Source organism: Sabethes cyaneus, chromosome 2 (genome assembly GCF_943734655.1).
Source record: "Sabethes cyaneus chromosome 2, idSabCyanKW18_F2, whole genome shotgun sequence".
Classification (NCBI taxonomy): Eukaryota; Metazoa; Arthropoda; class Insecta; order Diptera; family Culicidae; genus Sabethes; species Sabethes cyaneus.
The window spans coordinates 223,650,387-223,666,762 of record NC_071354.1 but is presented as its reverse complement, the minus strand read 5'-3'; the positions used below and the strand labels follow the sequence as shown (position 1 = coordinate 223,666,762).

Genomic DNA, 16,376 nt, shown 5'->3' with positions numbered 1-16,376 from the left:
TTTCTCTGATAGATCTATCATCACCAATCTCGTCTAGTTCTCATCGCCGTGTCTTACACACACGGATCAGGAATTTTAAATGGATGCGATTTATACGGATCTAAATGCAACCTTGCTATAAAGTCAACCATCTTATCCTGCTAGGCAAGCTTGACCATCTGGGTGTGTCATCAAACCTTATCTACTGGTTCGACTCATACCTGACTGTTCGTCGTCTGTGCGTCAAATTCCACAACCGTTCAGGGTCCCACAAGGCAGCAATTTAGGGTCATTGCCCTAAGGAGCATGCCCTTTTTTGGATTTCTTTAGACAATTAATTGCTAGAAAAGAAGGCCCGCAGTAGTATCAAGCGCATACAGTGTATGCAGTCTTTTAACGAATGCATGAATAGAAGCCATTCACTGTTTTTTGTGTCACCGGGGTACTCCGGAAAGAAATTTACACGGAAAACGGGACTAATTTTCGCGGTGCTGAGCGGATGCTAATGAAAGAGATTCAGCAAAACGTTGCTGCATCACTCACTGGTACTACAACCAAGTGGTTCTTCATTACAGTTCCATCGCCGCATTTTGGAGGTGCATGGGAACGTACGGTGCGTTCAGTGAAATAAACCATGCAAGGCGCATACGAATATAACCGTGACTTACGTTCGTTCTCTGAAGGTGGAAGAGTGCGAATCGGAACTCTAATTGCGTTAGAAATATAATTTGATAATTTGAGCTCCATTCGAAAGTTTGTTAGTATTAAGTGTGTGTTAGTTTTGCTGTAAAGTGTAAATCAATTTCGATGCGTACTATTTACTGATATACTACAGTTCCTTTTTACGCGGGTCAACCCCTCTCCATTCCGCCAAACCGTGGGATCATCTTTTATCGTAAAAGTATTGTTCTTGACTATATTTGAAGAAAATTTATACTTTTATGAATCAAATTAGTTTATGATACATTTCAAATTTTGCACCTTCTAGCACAAGGACCAGGCCCGACTTTCGTCATTCGTCTTTTGTCTTTGTTTTCCGTATTTCATCTTTCATTTTTTGTCGTTTGGTTCTTTAGAAAAATTAAATGCTAACGGCTTCTTGTCTTTTTTATTTTACTCGGCATGAATGCTAACTTACCGCTACACTGGGATTGACGCCTCATTTTTTACAGTTTTTAAACTTTTGTTTATCGTTTTTCGTTATTTTTACATCTGGATTTCCGGATCTGTAAATCGTCTTTTTATCTCTTTTTAACTTTTTGCCTTTTTGTAGTCTTTTTTGTTTGATGACGTCTTTTTTGACATTGCTTGCTCGCTGTTTTGCAGTGTTTTTATTGTCTCTTCATTGCCTTTTCTATTTTTATTCATGGCAGTGATGTTAAAAACTCAAAATCTCAAAACTCATCAAAAATCAAAATAAACTGTGAATCATGCCAATTTGATCCTAGGCAGAAAAAACTCACGCGTGAGTTTTTCTGTTTTCATAGCAAGAAGCACAAAACTTACACATATTTCTTCTCGCTTGATCACATTCTGCTTTGCTTCAATTGCTACCCGGAGTTATACACATATACATATAAATTCGTTGTTGAACAGTTGAACAGGATATGCATTCTCTCGTGCGATACGTAACTGTGAGTGAGCGTGAGAGAATGAATCTCTAAATAAATCGTAAAGTTAAACTAAAACACACATTTAAACCACATGTTTATCTAATTATTATTAGGCTTTTTACTTTCTAGTTAAGAAAATGTCGATTCCCGTGAAGGAAAAATGTAAATTCCGCCAATATGTTTGCCATCTTACTTCATGAATGTGTAGTAGCTTTTTTCGCAGCTGATGTTTTCTCTGGTGGTTAATTCTCTTTCGCTCTCTGGTTCGTTGTATGAAATGCTAGCTGTGGAAGAATTAAGCAAAATTCTCACAGCTGAATTTGGTTCACATCGCATAGCAACAGAGACATCGCGTATAATAGCGAGAGAAATTCATATGTGAGTTCGGCGCTTCTGATCAAGGTTGAAATTTCATGGTGCTTGAAATCTTTTTTGCATACATGTTTTCACTTCTTCGTCATATTTCCTTCGTCTTTCCGCTGTCTATTCCCTCCCTGTTCGTCGTTTTTTTATTGTTTATTTGCTGTCTTTTCGTCGTTCGTTTTACTATCTTATCGTTATCAGTTCGTCATGCCGTCGTTTAACGCTTTTTAACCGCCACTTTGCCGTTGTTCGTTCATCTTTTTATCACTGTGCCGTCATCTTTTCACCACTGTCTTGTCGCCGTCTTTTCGACGTATTTTAGTCAGTTTTGACGTAGGACTACGTCTTACGGCAAGTTTTGAGATAGGGTGTCATTCCAAAAAATCGAAAAATGCGAGCGTCACGAAAAATGAAAGGTTTTGAGCGCTTATAGCTCAGCGGTTTTCCGATCGATTTTCAATATTCTTACACCAATCGATCGAAAAATCTTCTAAGAATTGACCCAAATGAAGAAAAGTATGGATTCTTGATGTTGAACTATTGAAAAATTGAAAATAATGAACCTATGTTCTACCAGAATTCTCGCTTCGTGATTGGTTGGAAGATTCTTTACGATGATCTAAACCTATACCAATTTGATATCTGTGCTTGGGAAGTAAGCCAAAACAAGTGACAAAATTTCCTCACTTCAACAAGATTTCTTAACATGGCGGTTAAACCTAGACCATTTTGATGTCCTTGCTTGGGAAGTACGCCAGAGAGAGTAACAAAGCCCCCTCGTGCCAACAGATTTCTTACGAACGCGATTAAACCTAGTCCAATTTGATGTCTGTGTTAGGGAAGTGTGCCAGAAAAAATGACAAGTTCGTTGCCCCAACAGATCGCAAATTCTTTACTGCGAGACGATTAAACCTCGGCGAACTTGATATCCGTGTTGGAAAAATGTGCTACAGCTGTACTGTTCGGTTATAATAAGCGAATAAACGCAAAACTAATGAAGCCCATGCGACTCCTACATTTGGCTGTCCGAACTAGGAAAATGATGATCAGTTACAATTTTTCGCTGGACGGATATACAAATCAAAACATTTTTTATTTACATGTCAGTAAAATGAATATTGCGAACATTAAATTTTCTGCAGCGGGTTAGAAATCTTATTTACTAGCTAGCGTACTGGTGGTTGCAAATGAAATGTGTACTTAGGACAAGTAAATTGAGATCCGGATTTAGTTTAGGTGTGTGCGGTTATGTTTATAGGTGCGGGACCGAAAAATTTAGATCCAGATGTATTCATGAAAGTGTTCTACTTAATTGTATAAGGTAATTTTAATGGTTTTAAGCAAAATTATAACAATATTTCATCCAAGGCATGCTGAATCAATGTCCTTAATGTTTAGTATTTATTATGTAATAAAATTTTAATAGTTTTAAATAGAATGCAGGCAAATAAAAATTATAGCAAGTATATATGTTATTTTCTAACCCAACCATAACATTTGATTGATTCCAAGGTGCGTATTTTTAAAAAAAAATTCAAATTCGCTTCTGATGATTTTAGTTTTCTATGTGTTTTGACAGCTTGAAATAAAAATATCATTTTTACCGCGGCGCCAACTACTTGTCGAATGAAGCTTTTGTTCACCTATACGACTCTGTATGAATACGCATGCTTGCCGTTTCATTAGAAGTGTAGTGAAAAGATGTGCTGTTGATAAAATAGGATTGAATTGGTAAAATCCCTTCGACGTGGGAAACCATCGATAATAAAAACAATCTTTAATTTCAGTAAGGTAGCAGGAAAGCAATAGTTTGTGTTCTTGATTTTGTTAAATTGTTTTCAAATGCACAATCTTTTGAGAATTGAACGTATGCAATGTTACTACTTTGATAAATGTTACATACAACGCATGTAGCATGTATATATGTTGCATATAGCATGCATACATGAAGAATCGAATGATTACAAGCATGAATACATGCCACTATCACTACAAAGAGACTTACGTAGTCCTGCGTCACCTATATATACGGTCGTGTCTTGTACACAACCTCTCTGATTTTTTCGTCGCTTTCTGAAGGCATAAATGTTTAATAATTTTTAATTATCACGTAAAATGAGCCTATGGAATAATAATAGATATAGAACCAGGTTTTTTCCTCGCAGAAACAATAAAGTTTTGCTTTTCGGGATATTATTCACTGCATATATCGAACTTGTGTATTTTTCGTAACTAAATGAAACTTTCTACCTTGTCCGTAAAATTTACTAAAATCCGTATATATGAGCACTTGATCCATATTTATTATTTATTATAACTTTACCAACAGGCAACAATGCCCTAATGGCTCTTAATACCTAATAAAGCAAACATCGAAACATTGAGACAAATTTAGAACGTAACACTTGCTTAGACAGATGAAAGTCAAACGCTGTTGAAACTCGATTGAATGCACGTTGCAGGCCAGTGATGGCGCCATTAGCACTGTAGTTGGTGCGACAAAAAGGCAGGTTAAGCAGAGGAATCCTTCGCAACACTCTTAATGGTGCATTCAGATTGATCTGGCAAAGAATGTTGGGGCAATCGATGTTGGAAGTCAGGATATCGGAAACTACCATGGCGCGCGCTGTTTCTCGGCGTAATTCGAGGGTGTCTAATCTGTCTGATGAGCTCTAATCGGATGAGGATAGTTCCGTAGAAAATTCCTAAATCCGTAGAACTACGGATAAAACAGTTAATCTGGCATCACTGCCGTGGAGCCTGCCGTTAACTGCACTCCTGTGAGGAAAACTACTGACATGATCAAACAAATTGTCTCTGGAAGAGGTTGATTGGAGAAAAGCTGCCGACGCTAACGAGAAGAACCAATTGGTTTGGCGAGATGTGGATGGTGATAGTTGGCGATTTATTGCTGATCGTGGATCAGTGAGCGTTAATCGAAAACTTGTCTCCAGTCGACAGCAGAATTCGTCAAGTTCTTGTGAAAACTTTATTGCGGAGGTGTGTTGCTAAGCTTGCTGTCTTGGACATTATGGATCAGGATCAAACTATGATCAGCGGCCAGTGTTACGGAGGGGGAGGATGTTGCTGCTGCTGGGTACACCGTCTCGGACCGTTGCTGCTCAAGGCTCAGGCGAACGCTACCTTTTCGGCGGGCCCGTCAAATGTGGTAATTGATAGCGAAAGGTAATCCGAAGGGAAACAGAGTAATAAAATTTGGGACAGTTTAAGAATTTACTCGTGGTGATCACAGCTAAAGTTAAAACACGTTAAATTCTCTTATTATGTACCGTTCTGATTCAAACTTAAAAAAGTCTCAAACTTCGAACACTCAGAATAAAATATTCGTTAGTATGGCTAATATGATAAAATGGTATGATAATTATAATAGACCGTTGTATTTGTATTAAAAGATGTGGCTTTTCGGTCTCGGGTTTCTTACGAAAACTGACGTTTCGAAACGTCAGCCGAAAACGTAAAATAAAGTTTTCGTAAGAAACCCGAGACCGAAAAGCCACATCTTTTAATAAAATGGTATGGTTATTATATACCACCGTGTTCGTTAAAATGTCCTCTATCCGGTGGTATACAATAAGCATAATATTTTATCATATTAGCGATACTAACGAGCATTTGATCTGAAGTGTTCGAAGTTTTAGACTGTCCTGTAAGCTTAATAAGCAAAATTGCCGCGTTGGGAGTGAAGAGAATACTCGTGCCGTGCTGAACAAGTCGCTGTTCGGAGCGTTTTATGGGTAGTTGGAATTATTGATTCGGTTTTCTTCAACAAAAATGTCAGTCAGTACGTAACAGTTAATGGTAACCACTACAGGACCATGGTTTTCAACTTTTGTTACCACAATTGTGCGCCTTTAGTGGGGAGGCGCTGTGGTTTCAACAAGACGGTGCAACGCGCCAGCCTTTACTTGCCGCAATTGATTTATTGAAAGAAGCAGTGCTCGGCAAACGAATAGTTTCGTGTAATGAACCAGTGAATTTGCTTCTAAAATCACCCGGTTTAACACAGTTGAACTATTCTATGAAGGTTATGTTCATCTCTGATCTACGCTCATAAACCGTAGATGATTAGCTTCTTGGAAGACGTCAAAATGGTCAAACACTTGACTTCTCACTTCCTCCGAGGCAGGCAATCATATTCAAATATTAGAGTAAAAAATTATGTTTCTATTTTTATTCCTAAAATCAAATGCTTGGCGCTAACACCAATCATCTGGGTTTTATTTAAAATTATATTTTTACGTTTCTATAAAAAATAGTCTTTTATCCTACGTAACGGTGAAAAAGAGTTTGAATAATTGCGACGGCTTTCAAACAACGTTTTCGCTTAGATTGGATCAGTAGTTCTTCCAAAGCATTAGGCTAGTTCTTCCAAAGTCATCAGTCTGTAACTTATTTATCATTTTCATGCCAAAAGGAAAATAAAATATACCCTAATAAGTCAGTTACTTGTACCTCATCAAGTTACCTCGCACAATAACCTTAAATGATTTTTTGCGATTACTTCACCGATGTACATTTAGCAAATTTGCACTTAAGTTGGCTTATTACTCAAACTCACACATACACACACACATAACGGCATCGCATATTGAAGTATCTCCGGCAGATTAAATGTGTCCCCTTCAGAAGCCCCTTCACAGTCGTGAATGGTCTCCGACCAAATGACACCGCTTGCGGTCGATAGTGGGGTGCCACATCGACCGACGACGCAACTGTTTGTATTTACGAAAGATTTCAACAGCTCTCAAGTAGCGAACCCTCACGGCCGGTCGTAACAGTCGCTGCTGGTGACGGTTGTAGCAAAAAAAAAATAGCAAACACCAACTTGAACTATGTCATAGGTACCCCCTACGGAGTGTCCCCCAATTATCAGTCAATATTTTTTATTTTCTTTCTCTCGGAAGGACTTTGTGGCAAAAATGTCACGCAATCTGCTAGGTGAACTGCACGCGCGCGCGGATTTCGCAAGCTTGCACAGCTTTCGGTGCTGCTATGCACTAACCTTCCAGATTAGTGCATAAACAAAACAATGGCCATTGTAACGGTGCTGAGATACAGCGGAGGGCGGTTCAAGGAAAACTTTTAACAAATAAGTTTTCACCTCGTAAGTCGCCCTCTGGGGCGGAGGTGATGATAGTTTTCCATAACCGAAACGACACGCAAAACTTCGCTTTCTGTGGACACACCACCGCTGACTGTAGTTAGTGTGTAACATGGTTAAATAAAAACAATGCTGTATAGCCCGGAATCCGGGTGCTGCTTACGGGGCGTACCCCACGTTACGTGAGATTCTGCGAAAATGGTTGGAATAGCTACGCTTAGTACAATTAGCGTTTGAACGCGTCGCGTCGGTGGGTAAATGCGTAAACAATCACGACCGACGACCGACTGGTGATTTTGATTTAGGCTGGTTGATACCGCGAACCGCGAAGCGGATAGAAACTGATTGTAAATGGCGCTATTATTTTTGAACCCGGTCGTTTCGGAGCTTCGAACAAAAAAAACTGTCAATTTTAAGGCCTGAAAACGCTTTATAGGGGGGTTATAAAAAGCCGTCCTGCACAATATTATTAATGTTTGCATGTTAAATAAGCGGATGCTCAAATTATCCAGTTTGGACAACTTTCCCCAAAAAATCCCCTCGCCAACGCATGCCTTTTTGTGGAACAACAACAGCAGCAGAGGCAGAGTGTCACTTTCGTTGGTTCGAACTTCTCTCAGCGATGGAGTGGCTTCGAATACCTACCAGGAGGAGGATTGTAGTCGCGAAAGCAAAGCGCAGAGTATCATCGGAGGTTTGTTTGCTCGGCTGGGGGGGAATGCGAATGCACGCCGGCAATGTGCAAATCGTGTAGATCTCGCGGAAAGTGGGTTGCCGGAGTTAAAGAAACAAAACAATCGCTTGAGCGTTGTGCTGTATTGGATTTCGATTTAGCGTGTCGTGCTTGATTAATTAGGTAACCGAGTATCGTGCGCTACTCGTGTCGTGAAAAAGGTATTGAGCAAAAGCGTAAGAAGAGGAGAGTGTACACTGTACAGGTATCAACAGCACACGCGTGAAGATTCCCACATCACTGCTTAATTCAGCAGCATCATAAAACGCGCAACTTTCGAAGAAACGTCTTACGACACTTTGACCTCCCGTCCCGTCCCGGACGGACGGTGCCACGGTGGTGGCGGCGGAGTGGGTTATTTCGTTTTTATTTTGGGTCTCTGTGTACGTACGCAGCAAATCTTCCTGTCATTGTAGGCAAATTAGAGAAAGGTTAATTGCTTCGGTGTGAATCGTTTTTTTTTGCTCTTTGTGATCCAATCTGTGCGGCAAACTGCCAAATTCGGCAATAAGAAAGACGGCTTGATTGTAAAAACCTGCCCCGACTGACGACGATGATGATGGCATCATCCTAATTATGTGACTCCCCATTTTTTTTTGGGAGGTTGATTACGTTGCGGTTGTTTAGCGAAGATATTTTGCTTTGGAGAAAGTATGATATGTTTTATGGGCTTATGTCGGATACACCAACTAAGTTGTAGAATGAATAAATTAGTGTCTGCACTTTTGGGAAAATCCGTATTAACAAGTTGTGAAAAGAAGAAAAGGCTTCGAATTGAAATCAATTTTTATTAGATTCATTAGACAGTACCGTTTCAGCCGAGCCAAACTTGACAAAGTTATGTTTGGGACACTTGTAGAACTAGTTATTATCTACAATTTTGCTGTATCTTTTTCTTCCTTTTATTGACTATAGATCACTTTATTTCCCGGGAAGAATAAATGTTTAATGTGACAAATAAAAAATAATCTTGATTTTACACTGAAAATATCGACTAAGCGAAGGTGAGAGTCGAACTCACAGCTCTCAACCTCTAGTTGATCGTGTTGTTTAACTAATTACACCACTTAGCTGTCGCTTGTCACATCAAACATTTACTCTTCCCGGAAAAGTTGCTTTGTATTAAAAAGTTGTATTTGCGGTGCTGCAATGAATGCTGCTAACTTATTAGTTAGCTTATTAGGCTCAGTGAGCGTTTACTGATGTGGCTAAGGCTATTACCTCATTTTATAATTGTTTTTGTCTGTGGAACTTCCGATTCCTTATTGCATTACGTGAACCAGAGCTTATTTTATTACTTGATTGCCTAAAGTCATTCATATTAGCTAACAAAGTTCACACTGAGCGCTACTTTAACCAGGAAAAGTACGCAAAGAACATTACAGACTGAATGAAAATTATAGTAATTTTTTTAAATTAGATCTATTTAAATTAATCTTTATTACCATTTAGTTTTGTTTATCTATCCCGCCAGGCCGACCACTTTTTATGTGTGGCCAACCAACGATATTACGCCAGTCGCACAAACAAAGCTCATTCTATAATTGGATCACTTGAAACTATAAAGCCCCTTTAATGAGGTTCTCAGCAGTAGATGATATTGCACATAACATAAGAAAGTTATTCTTTCATTAAAGCCCCCCGTTATGCCGCCTAGATCGATTTAATCACTGCATCGTTGAAATCTACTCTCATTATAATTATTATTAGATAATAATAAACTTTACGACCCAGCAACGAGGTAAACGTTATTGGGAACATCTTCGGAACTGATTTCATGGGGAAATATCTCGGTTGTTTCTGAACGGGCATATTGTGAAATCAGTACAGAGTCAGTTCACAATCAGGGGCCACACGCAATTATGGGCCCTCTTAACTTTAACTGCCGCTTAATGTTTCAATATTATACCTACTAATTGAGTAATAAAATTATTATTCTTTAGCAACATTAGTAATTTGATAATATTCAAAAGAAAATCAACAGATAAAGTTAAAATGACCCACAATTGCGAATCGTGAACCTTGATTGTGATACTGACCTTATCCAATGTGCCTGTGTTTTTTGTTAGGGGGGGGGGGGGGGGGGGTGAGTTCACTCAAGTGTCATTTATCGTAGCTGCAGCTGTGTTTTGCTCGGTTTTTCTTCGGTTAAGTTGGCTTTTTGAACTTTTACTCGTACACACAGCTTAAAATTGCCAAAAGTAAGTATTTCGAATGATAAAAAACGGGAATTGTTAAAGCTCATAGGACGAAATGTGCATTGATTTAAAAAATCAGTCGCTTAAGTGTCTGAAGAACCAGCAGGCAGAACAACAATATTACTGAAAAAGAACATAATCAGAAACGGTTCCATGTTGCTGCCTTTAAAAACTCAGAGGTTGATGGCGGTGGGGAAGAGAAGCAGTCTACTGGCACACTGTTTAGCATAAGTACGGATTGAGCCGGGTAATGGCACCAGTTTTCGCCACCCTAACGGTTTACAGTTGTTTTATTGTAATTTAGGATATAATATTTAGCAAAACTCATATTCATTAATTTTAACATTGTTATGGATTGAACCAAGAAAATACGACTCCAAGTCTTCTGCCTCTAACTGGTATTATTTTCAGCTGTTGTCCTCTGATTGAGAGGATTTTGTTGCTCCTCGAAGGTGATCCATTTTTTGCAATTTCCGTGGACCGCTCTGAGCACGTCGCGGAATCCAATGATGCGGTTGTTTCTCAACGGAAATCCCTTATCTTTTAACTATTCAACTGAAAATTGATTCTACTTTTCGATAAAAACATAAATATAAATGAAGTTTAAGGCTAAAACAAAGCGTAAACGATTCTTCTGGGGGTGGCGAAAACAGGGTCTTAGTGGTCGAAAACTGGTGCCTCAACATGTTTCACAAATTTTACGTTTACAATGACTTTTTTTTAAATATTTGGTTTTAATTTTTATACTGAAAACGCAGCAAAAATGTTCCTGTTTAATGTATGCTAAACATTTTTCTTCGATGTGAAACTATATGACGGTGAATCTCAGTTTTATTGTTGTTCTGTCTGGTTGGTCTGTTATGAAATTCTTCTCTAAATATCTGCCGACTAAACAAAAAATAAATTTAGATTAACGGCATATTTGGGTTTTGACCTGTTGATGAAGTCAGACTTTTCCTTCATTTTTAATAACGATAGTCTTCAAAGGAAATGATAGAAGAAAGTAAAGAAAAATAGGGAGGTTATGGTATCCCCAGGACAAGACAAAACATGAAGTGGAGAAAAAGCGGAAAATTTTATATAACGAGAGGGTAATTGAATCAACATTTAGTAGGGTCATAGTACGTTTCGTTTTACTATACTAAGAGATACGTTAGTTGAACTAAGCTGTATAATGTGGGCTAATTGTATCCGAATTCGGACCCAACTTTTGTCCTAGACCCCGTGATTCGCCGATATTGAGTTGCCTTTGCACCAAAAGGGACTGTTAAAAAAGTTTGTTCCGATGTAAAAGTTTGAAAAACATATTGTCACAGGAGCGATGTATTAGTGCGTCGAGCTTATCCCAAGGAGCACTGAGATACTTAGATATTTCATTTTGTTTCATTCATTTGCATTGGTCGGAAGAGTTATACCGCCTCGTTCGAGGTACGTTGCCGGTCTAACAAGCCAGTCTTTGTATGTTCGAATCTCGGCATAGAGGATCGTTGCACTTGCCCCGTAATTGTCCTGTACTCTAATACGTAGCTGCGAAGTCTGTCGATGAATTGGGGTCAAGTCTTAAAGACGTTTATAATCCAACGTGTTGCATTTTTTTTGCATTGGTTGGATCGTTACAAAATTACTGAGATTGACGTCCATAATGTATTTGTACCGAAGATCTGTGTCACTCAAGATTTTAATCGACATAATTCGTTCGTCCAAATTGTTAACAAGCCTAAACTTATGGCTTATGGTTTTGAGTTCGATTACCTTTTATTAACTCGTCTGAATCGAGCAAAAAATACGAAAAATGAACTCTAACGTCGATAACATTCGGTTTCTTGTGGAGGTCAATGGGATAGAAATGCGAATGATGTGAAAACCAAAAACTGAAAAGGAAGAGTCATGTATCTTCGTGTGTTGGCTGTCAGTAATGCAAGCCGATGAATGCTTATTATGAGAGGAAAGGTTAGCGCGGCTCAAAATAGATCGAATTTGAACTTGAATTGTAATTTTCAATTTATCATTTAAGCATAGCGATGGCAGTAGTTATCACATTTCAAAGTAGTATATCACATTCACAAGTAGTGTATCACATTCAGTGGCACTCACTAATGTTTTTTGTGAGCATTTTAGTGGAATACAAAAACTAAATGAAAGAAAACTTATTTTACGATTAAACTTCACCAATAATATTATTCGCGACGTATTTCGCCTACGACTTGCAGGCTTTATCAGTGTTCGAACACAGACACTAATGAAGTCTCTATCAGTGACGAAATACATGGTTGTCGGGAATAAAATCAATAGTGGAATTTGATCGTGTAAAATATTTTCTTTCATTTAGTAGTGGAACTTGGTTAGTTTGCAAGCAAGTTGTCAGTTTTAAAGAGGGAAAAAGGGTTAGACTAAAATTTGTTTCTTTCCGCAAGCTGACAGACTTGGGGCATTAGTTTACCATTATTTATTATTTGACCCTAATCCCTTAGAATATCTAAATATTATCGCTTGAACGTCGACTGCAAAACGTTACCTTTAGGGATGGTTTTCGGCTTTACAGTCTGGAGTTAGCAGGTAAAATGACGCTTTACTTTTAAATTCGACTTTTGAGTGACTTTATTTCATCTTTCTCAAGGTTAAACACGTGTCATTGATTTCTAAGACTTCAAAAGCAGTTTTTATGCTCAAAATTATGATATTAATAATTCGTACTGTCTATCAGAACCCAATGAAGATATTGTCACAAACATAACTTCTATTTTGAGTATAACAGTTCGCTGTGGTTCAAAGGTTCATCAGTACCGACGATCCACAGGGCCTGGGAGAACGAGTGCATTCGAATCGGGTTATCATTGGCTCCAATTATAGCGTGGTTCGATCAGCGGAGCTTGGATAAAAGGTAGTGGTACACAAATTTTTAAGCCTCCTTTACCTAATTTTCCGGTCTTTCCCCTTCACACTTTATTCCTATTCTGTATGGAACTCTATCAAAATGTTTGTTTCATTACTTTCTTCACCGTCTCCTACGTTAATTGTAAAAAATAACCGTTAAAAACTGCGTTAACAATTCCAAAACTCAATGACATGTGTTAAAAAAAGCCGCTTGTAAATACTTACTAGGTTCATCGTTCGTTCCTGTTACTAAGCCGGGGAAGCCGCGGATTGAAGCAAGGTATAATGGAACCCAAATATAACCAGATTCAAACTAAACATTTCCCCCCAGGCAATGAGTAGTGAGCAACTACGCTCGATTCTTTGTTCAAACTGCCAGCTTCATCCCGGAGCGGAGAAGTTGGACTTTGTGAGGCACTCCGTGGCCGCCGGATATAGGCGATTCGAACGGAAACCAGTAGAAACTGAAGTGAAAGACCGAGAGCAAGGTTGCCTTATCGTTCAGCGGCTTTGAAGTCGGTGCAACTAGTCAAACCGTGAAGAAGTACTTGCCCCAAATGGACATTTTTATGCGGAAGCGTCAATCGAGGCAAGCCTTGTCTGACCAGCAGGACGAGCGACTGAAGTTGCTGGTAAAAATATCTTTCCGACGGAGCACGATGTCGTGGTCATAATGAACGACGAGACCAACTTGACGCTGGACGGCAACCAGGCCTTCGGAGCTTGCGATGAACGGGAGGTTAGCCGTACGAAGTGCCTGCAGAAAATTTCCGCCTCCATCAAGAAATATTATGTGAGGGAGGATGTGGTCTTTTGGTCGAAACCTTTCTACCCAGCCACCCAGTAACCGATAGAAAACTTTTGGGCGAACCACAAACGGAAGATATATATAAAATATGTTGAGGTCAAAACGGAGAAACATCTGACTGTCAAACCAAAAAACCATGGCTAAGGTCAACTGCTGTAAGGTCACCCGGCAGGGTGTGGATGCATTTTACAGGGATTTATTCTTTTGAATTATCTTTTGTAGTCCAAAAACGCTCTTTATTAATGCATACGTTATTTGCGAAGATAAGTTGGCTGCCTAACCGTTTTGAAATGCATCGAGTGTGATGTTTTTGGGTGTAATTTTACGGAATTTTATACTTTTGCTAGGTTGTCACGAGGCGGAGTTTTACCTCAAGTTCAATTAATACACACAACGTGTTTTGAAGAACCATTTGCTAATTCATGCTACGAAATCAGTCTCAGATGGAAACTATAGCTTTCAACAGGTCTCAGCTCTTTCTCATTAGTCTAAAGGAACACAAGAGTGGTGTCGTTAGAATTTACCCCATTTCATACCACCACAATAATAGCCTGCTTCATCGCGGGATTTCAAGCCCTAGGATTATTTTTCCGGGATACATGCTCAGTAGAATTTGAAGCACAAAAGATTACACTTTAAAATCATTCACTATGACCTATGACTGAAATTATTGATTTTGACTTATTGATTATTTTGATCCAATGTTGTAACAATCGACTAATTTGGTTAAGTGATTGGAAGTAGGAGACGAACGCAATTACTTGGTTGAATAATTGCAATCAGAAGCTAGGTTTCGAATCCGATTTGATTTTATTTCCTTAGACCTACTGTTTCGTTTGTACCAAGCTTATCTTGGTTTTTATTATTTTTATTTTCAATTGTAAGTGTTATTCTCTACTGAATTTAATTGATCTGAAGTAGTAAAATGCACAACAAATTTGAAAAGAACTCCCTTCGGCTTGGTACCGGGAATGAATCGAAATCGTATAGGTAATCGAAAAGCAATTATCCGAATTATTGGCAATTATGCTTCCAGCTCCCGCGTAGTAGATTTTGCCATGCAAAAGGGAAAAGCAATCGAAGGTAAACAAGTTAGCTTTATAACCAGGCAGCCGCAGGTGAAGTTTCGACAAATACGGTCATGTGACGCTACCGAGACACAGAATACGAACGCGTTTAGTTCGCTTTACTCATACTCATGAAAGTCAGGTAAAGTTTTCTGTACTTTACCTTTCCGAGAACTGTGTTGAAACATGTAATAAAATAATATTTTTCGTGCTAAAGAACGTCGTAAATTTCGCTTTAGAGTCAATAATTTCCAGTCTTCGTTTGAGTCACCAAACCTTTAATAAATCAACAAACTAAGCCAAACCCAGTTCTGCACAACCATCGGAAACTTGAACTGATAGGTAAAGGGTACCCCCGGGGGGATAGTTTTCAAGGCAGTCTACATCGCAGCCAGCATCGTCATCATCATCATCATCATCATCATCACCAGCAGTATGATCAAGCACCGGCAAAAGCGTTGGCTGTCACTGTAGGTACCTACTAGGTAGTGCCGACCTTAATTCCATCGGAAAACAAAACAATTAAAATTCATCGCTTCGAAGAACATCGCGGCTGACAGCAAACGATTTGCATCCGCCTGCCTGCTGCTGCTGCTGCTGCACCGACGAAAAGAGAGGAGAATCATTTCCATTATTTTTACGAAAAGCAAACAATAGACGTAGCCCATCTTGCCGAGAGTTAATCACACGGCGACTCCGTTTTCCGTTGCAACTTGGAAAGGAAGCAAAATTTTTCTCTAAACTTTTCACTTTCTACTTAAACTAATTCGAATCCGGGAATTAGAGAGCAGCAAGAAACAAAATTAAAAAATTCGTGATGATCACTTACAGGTGGCGCCTCGCTAGTGGTACTGTAGACCTCACTGGCAGCGTAATCCTGCTTCATGGTGACCGCCATGGAATCGGGTTCCTTCTCCATCATGTTGGCTAAATGCGTTTTTGCAATGCTTCGACGTTCGTTCACAAAACGTTCACTAACTGTGTGGCACTATCCGATTTCCGGGCTAGCACTTTTGTCGGTCGACACGGAAAGCTAAAGTAACGCGCACAGCGAGAAAATATGGTAAAACGACAAACCGGATATTCGGTCGAAACAGGAGCTTGCCACTAGACAAGCAAGACAAGAGTAGTTTCCTTCCTACTACTTTCGTTGCACTTTCGACACTCGAGGATAGATGAAACACGATACCGAAGTGGGGCCTCCTGAAGCTTATAGAACCTTTTCACTAACTTCGCGGGATCAAGCAGAGGTTAGCAGCTGCTGGGACGTCCGTACTGGTGAACAGTCGCGAAACGTTTGAATTATTTTGAAATAACTCTTGAACAATATAATAAGCGAGCGGCGTGTTTTCCTTTCCTTCTTTTTTCTACTCCGCGCGCGAACAGCGTCGATCGCGATCAAGCAAGCACTCACATCAGCATACGAACGACTAATACAGCACTCACTCACCAACCACCGAGACGGCAGCGCAGCGCAACAGTCCGATGCAGCTTGCAGTAAGTATAGTGGTTTTATGCAATGCCAGGTCTGGAGCAGACGAGCAAACACGCAGCAGCACCTCGGTCTCTCCTAAAGCAGGCACAACACCTCCGCGACCACGGCAGCGCCAGCACCCAGC

At 39.5% G+C, this 16,376-nt stretch overlaps 1 protein-coding gene across 1 annotated transcript in view; it reads right to left on the bottom strand.

Moving 5' to 3' along the window:
- The window catches only part of LOC128733821 (bromodomain-containing protein 4), a 75,142-nt gene extending 59,074 nt beyond the window's left edge, over nt 1-16,068 (bottom strand). Inside the window, exon 1 of the mRNA XM_053827631.1 lies at nt 15,587-16,068. Coding sequence (XP_053683606.1) covers nt 15,587-15,679 — 93 coding nt within the window. The 5' untranslated portion in view covers nt 15,680-16,068. The remainder of the gene's footprint in view (nt 1-15,586) is intronic.
- Nucleotides 16,069-16,376: the final 308 nt, after the last annotated feature.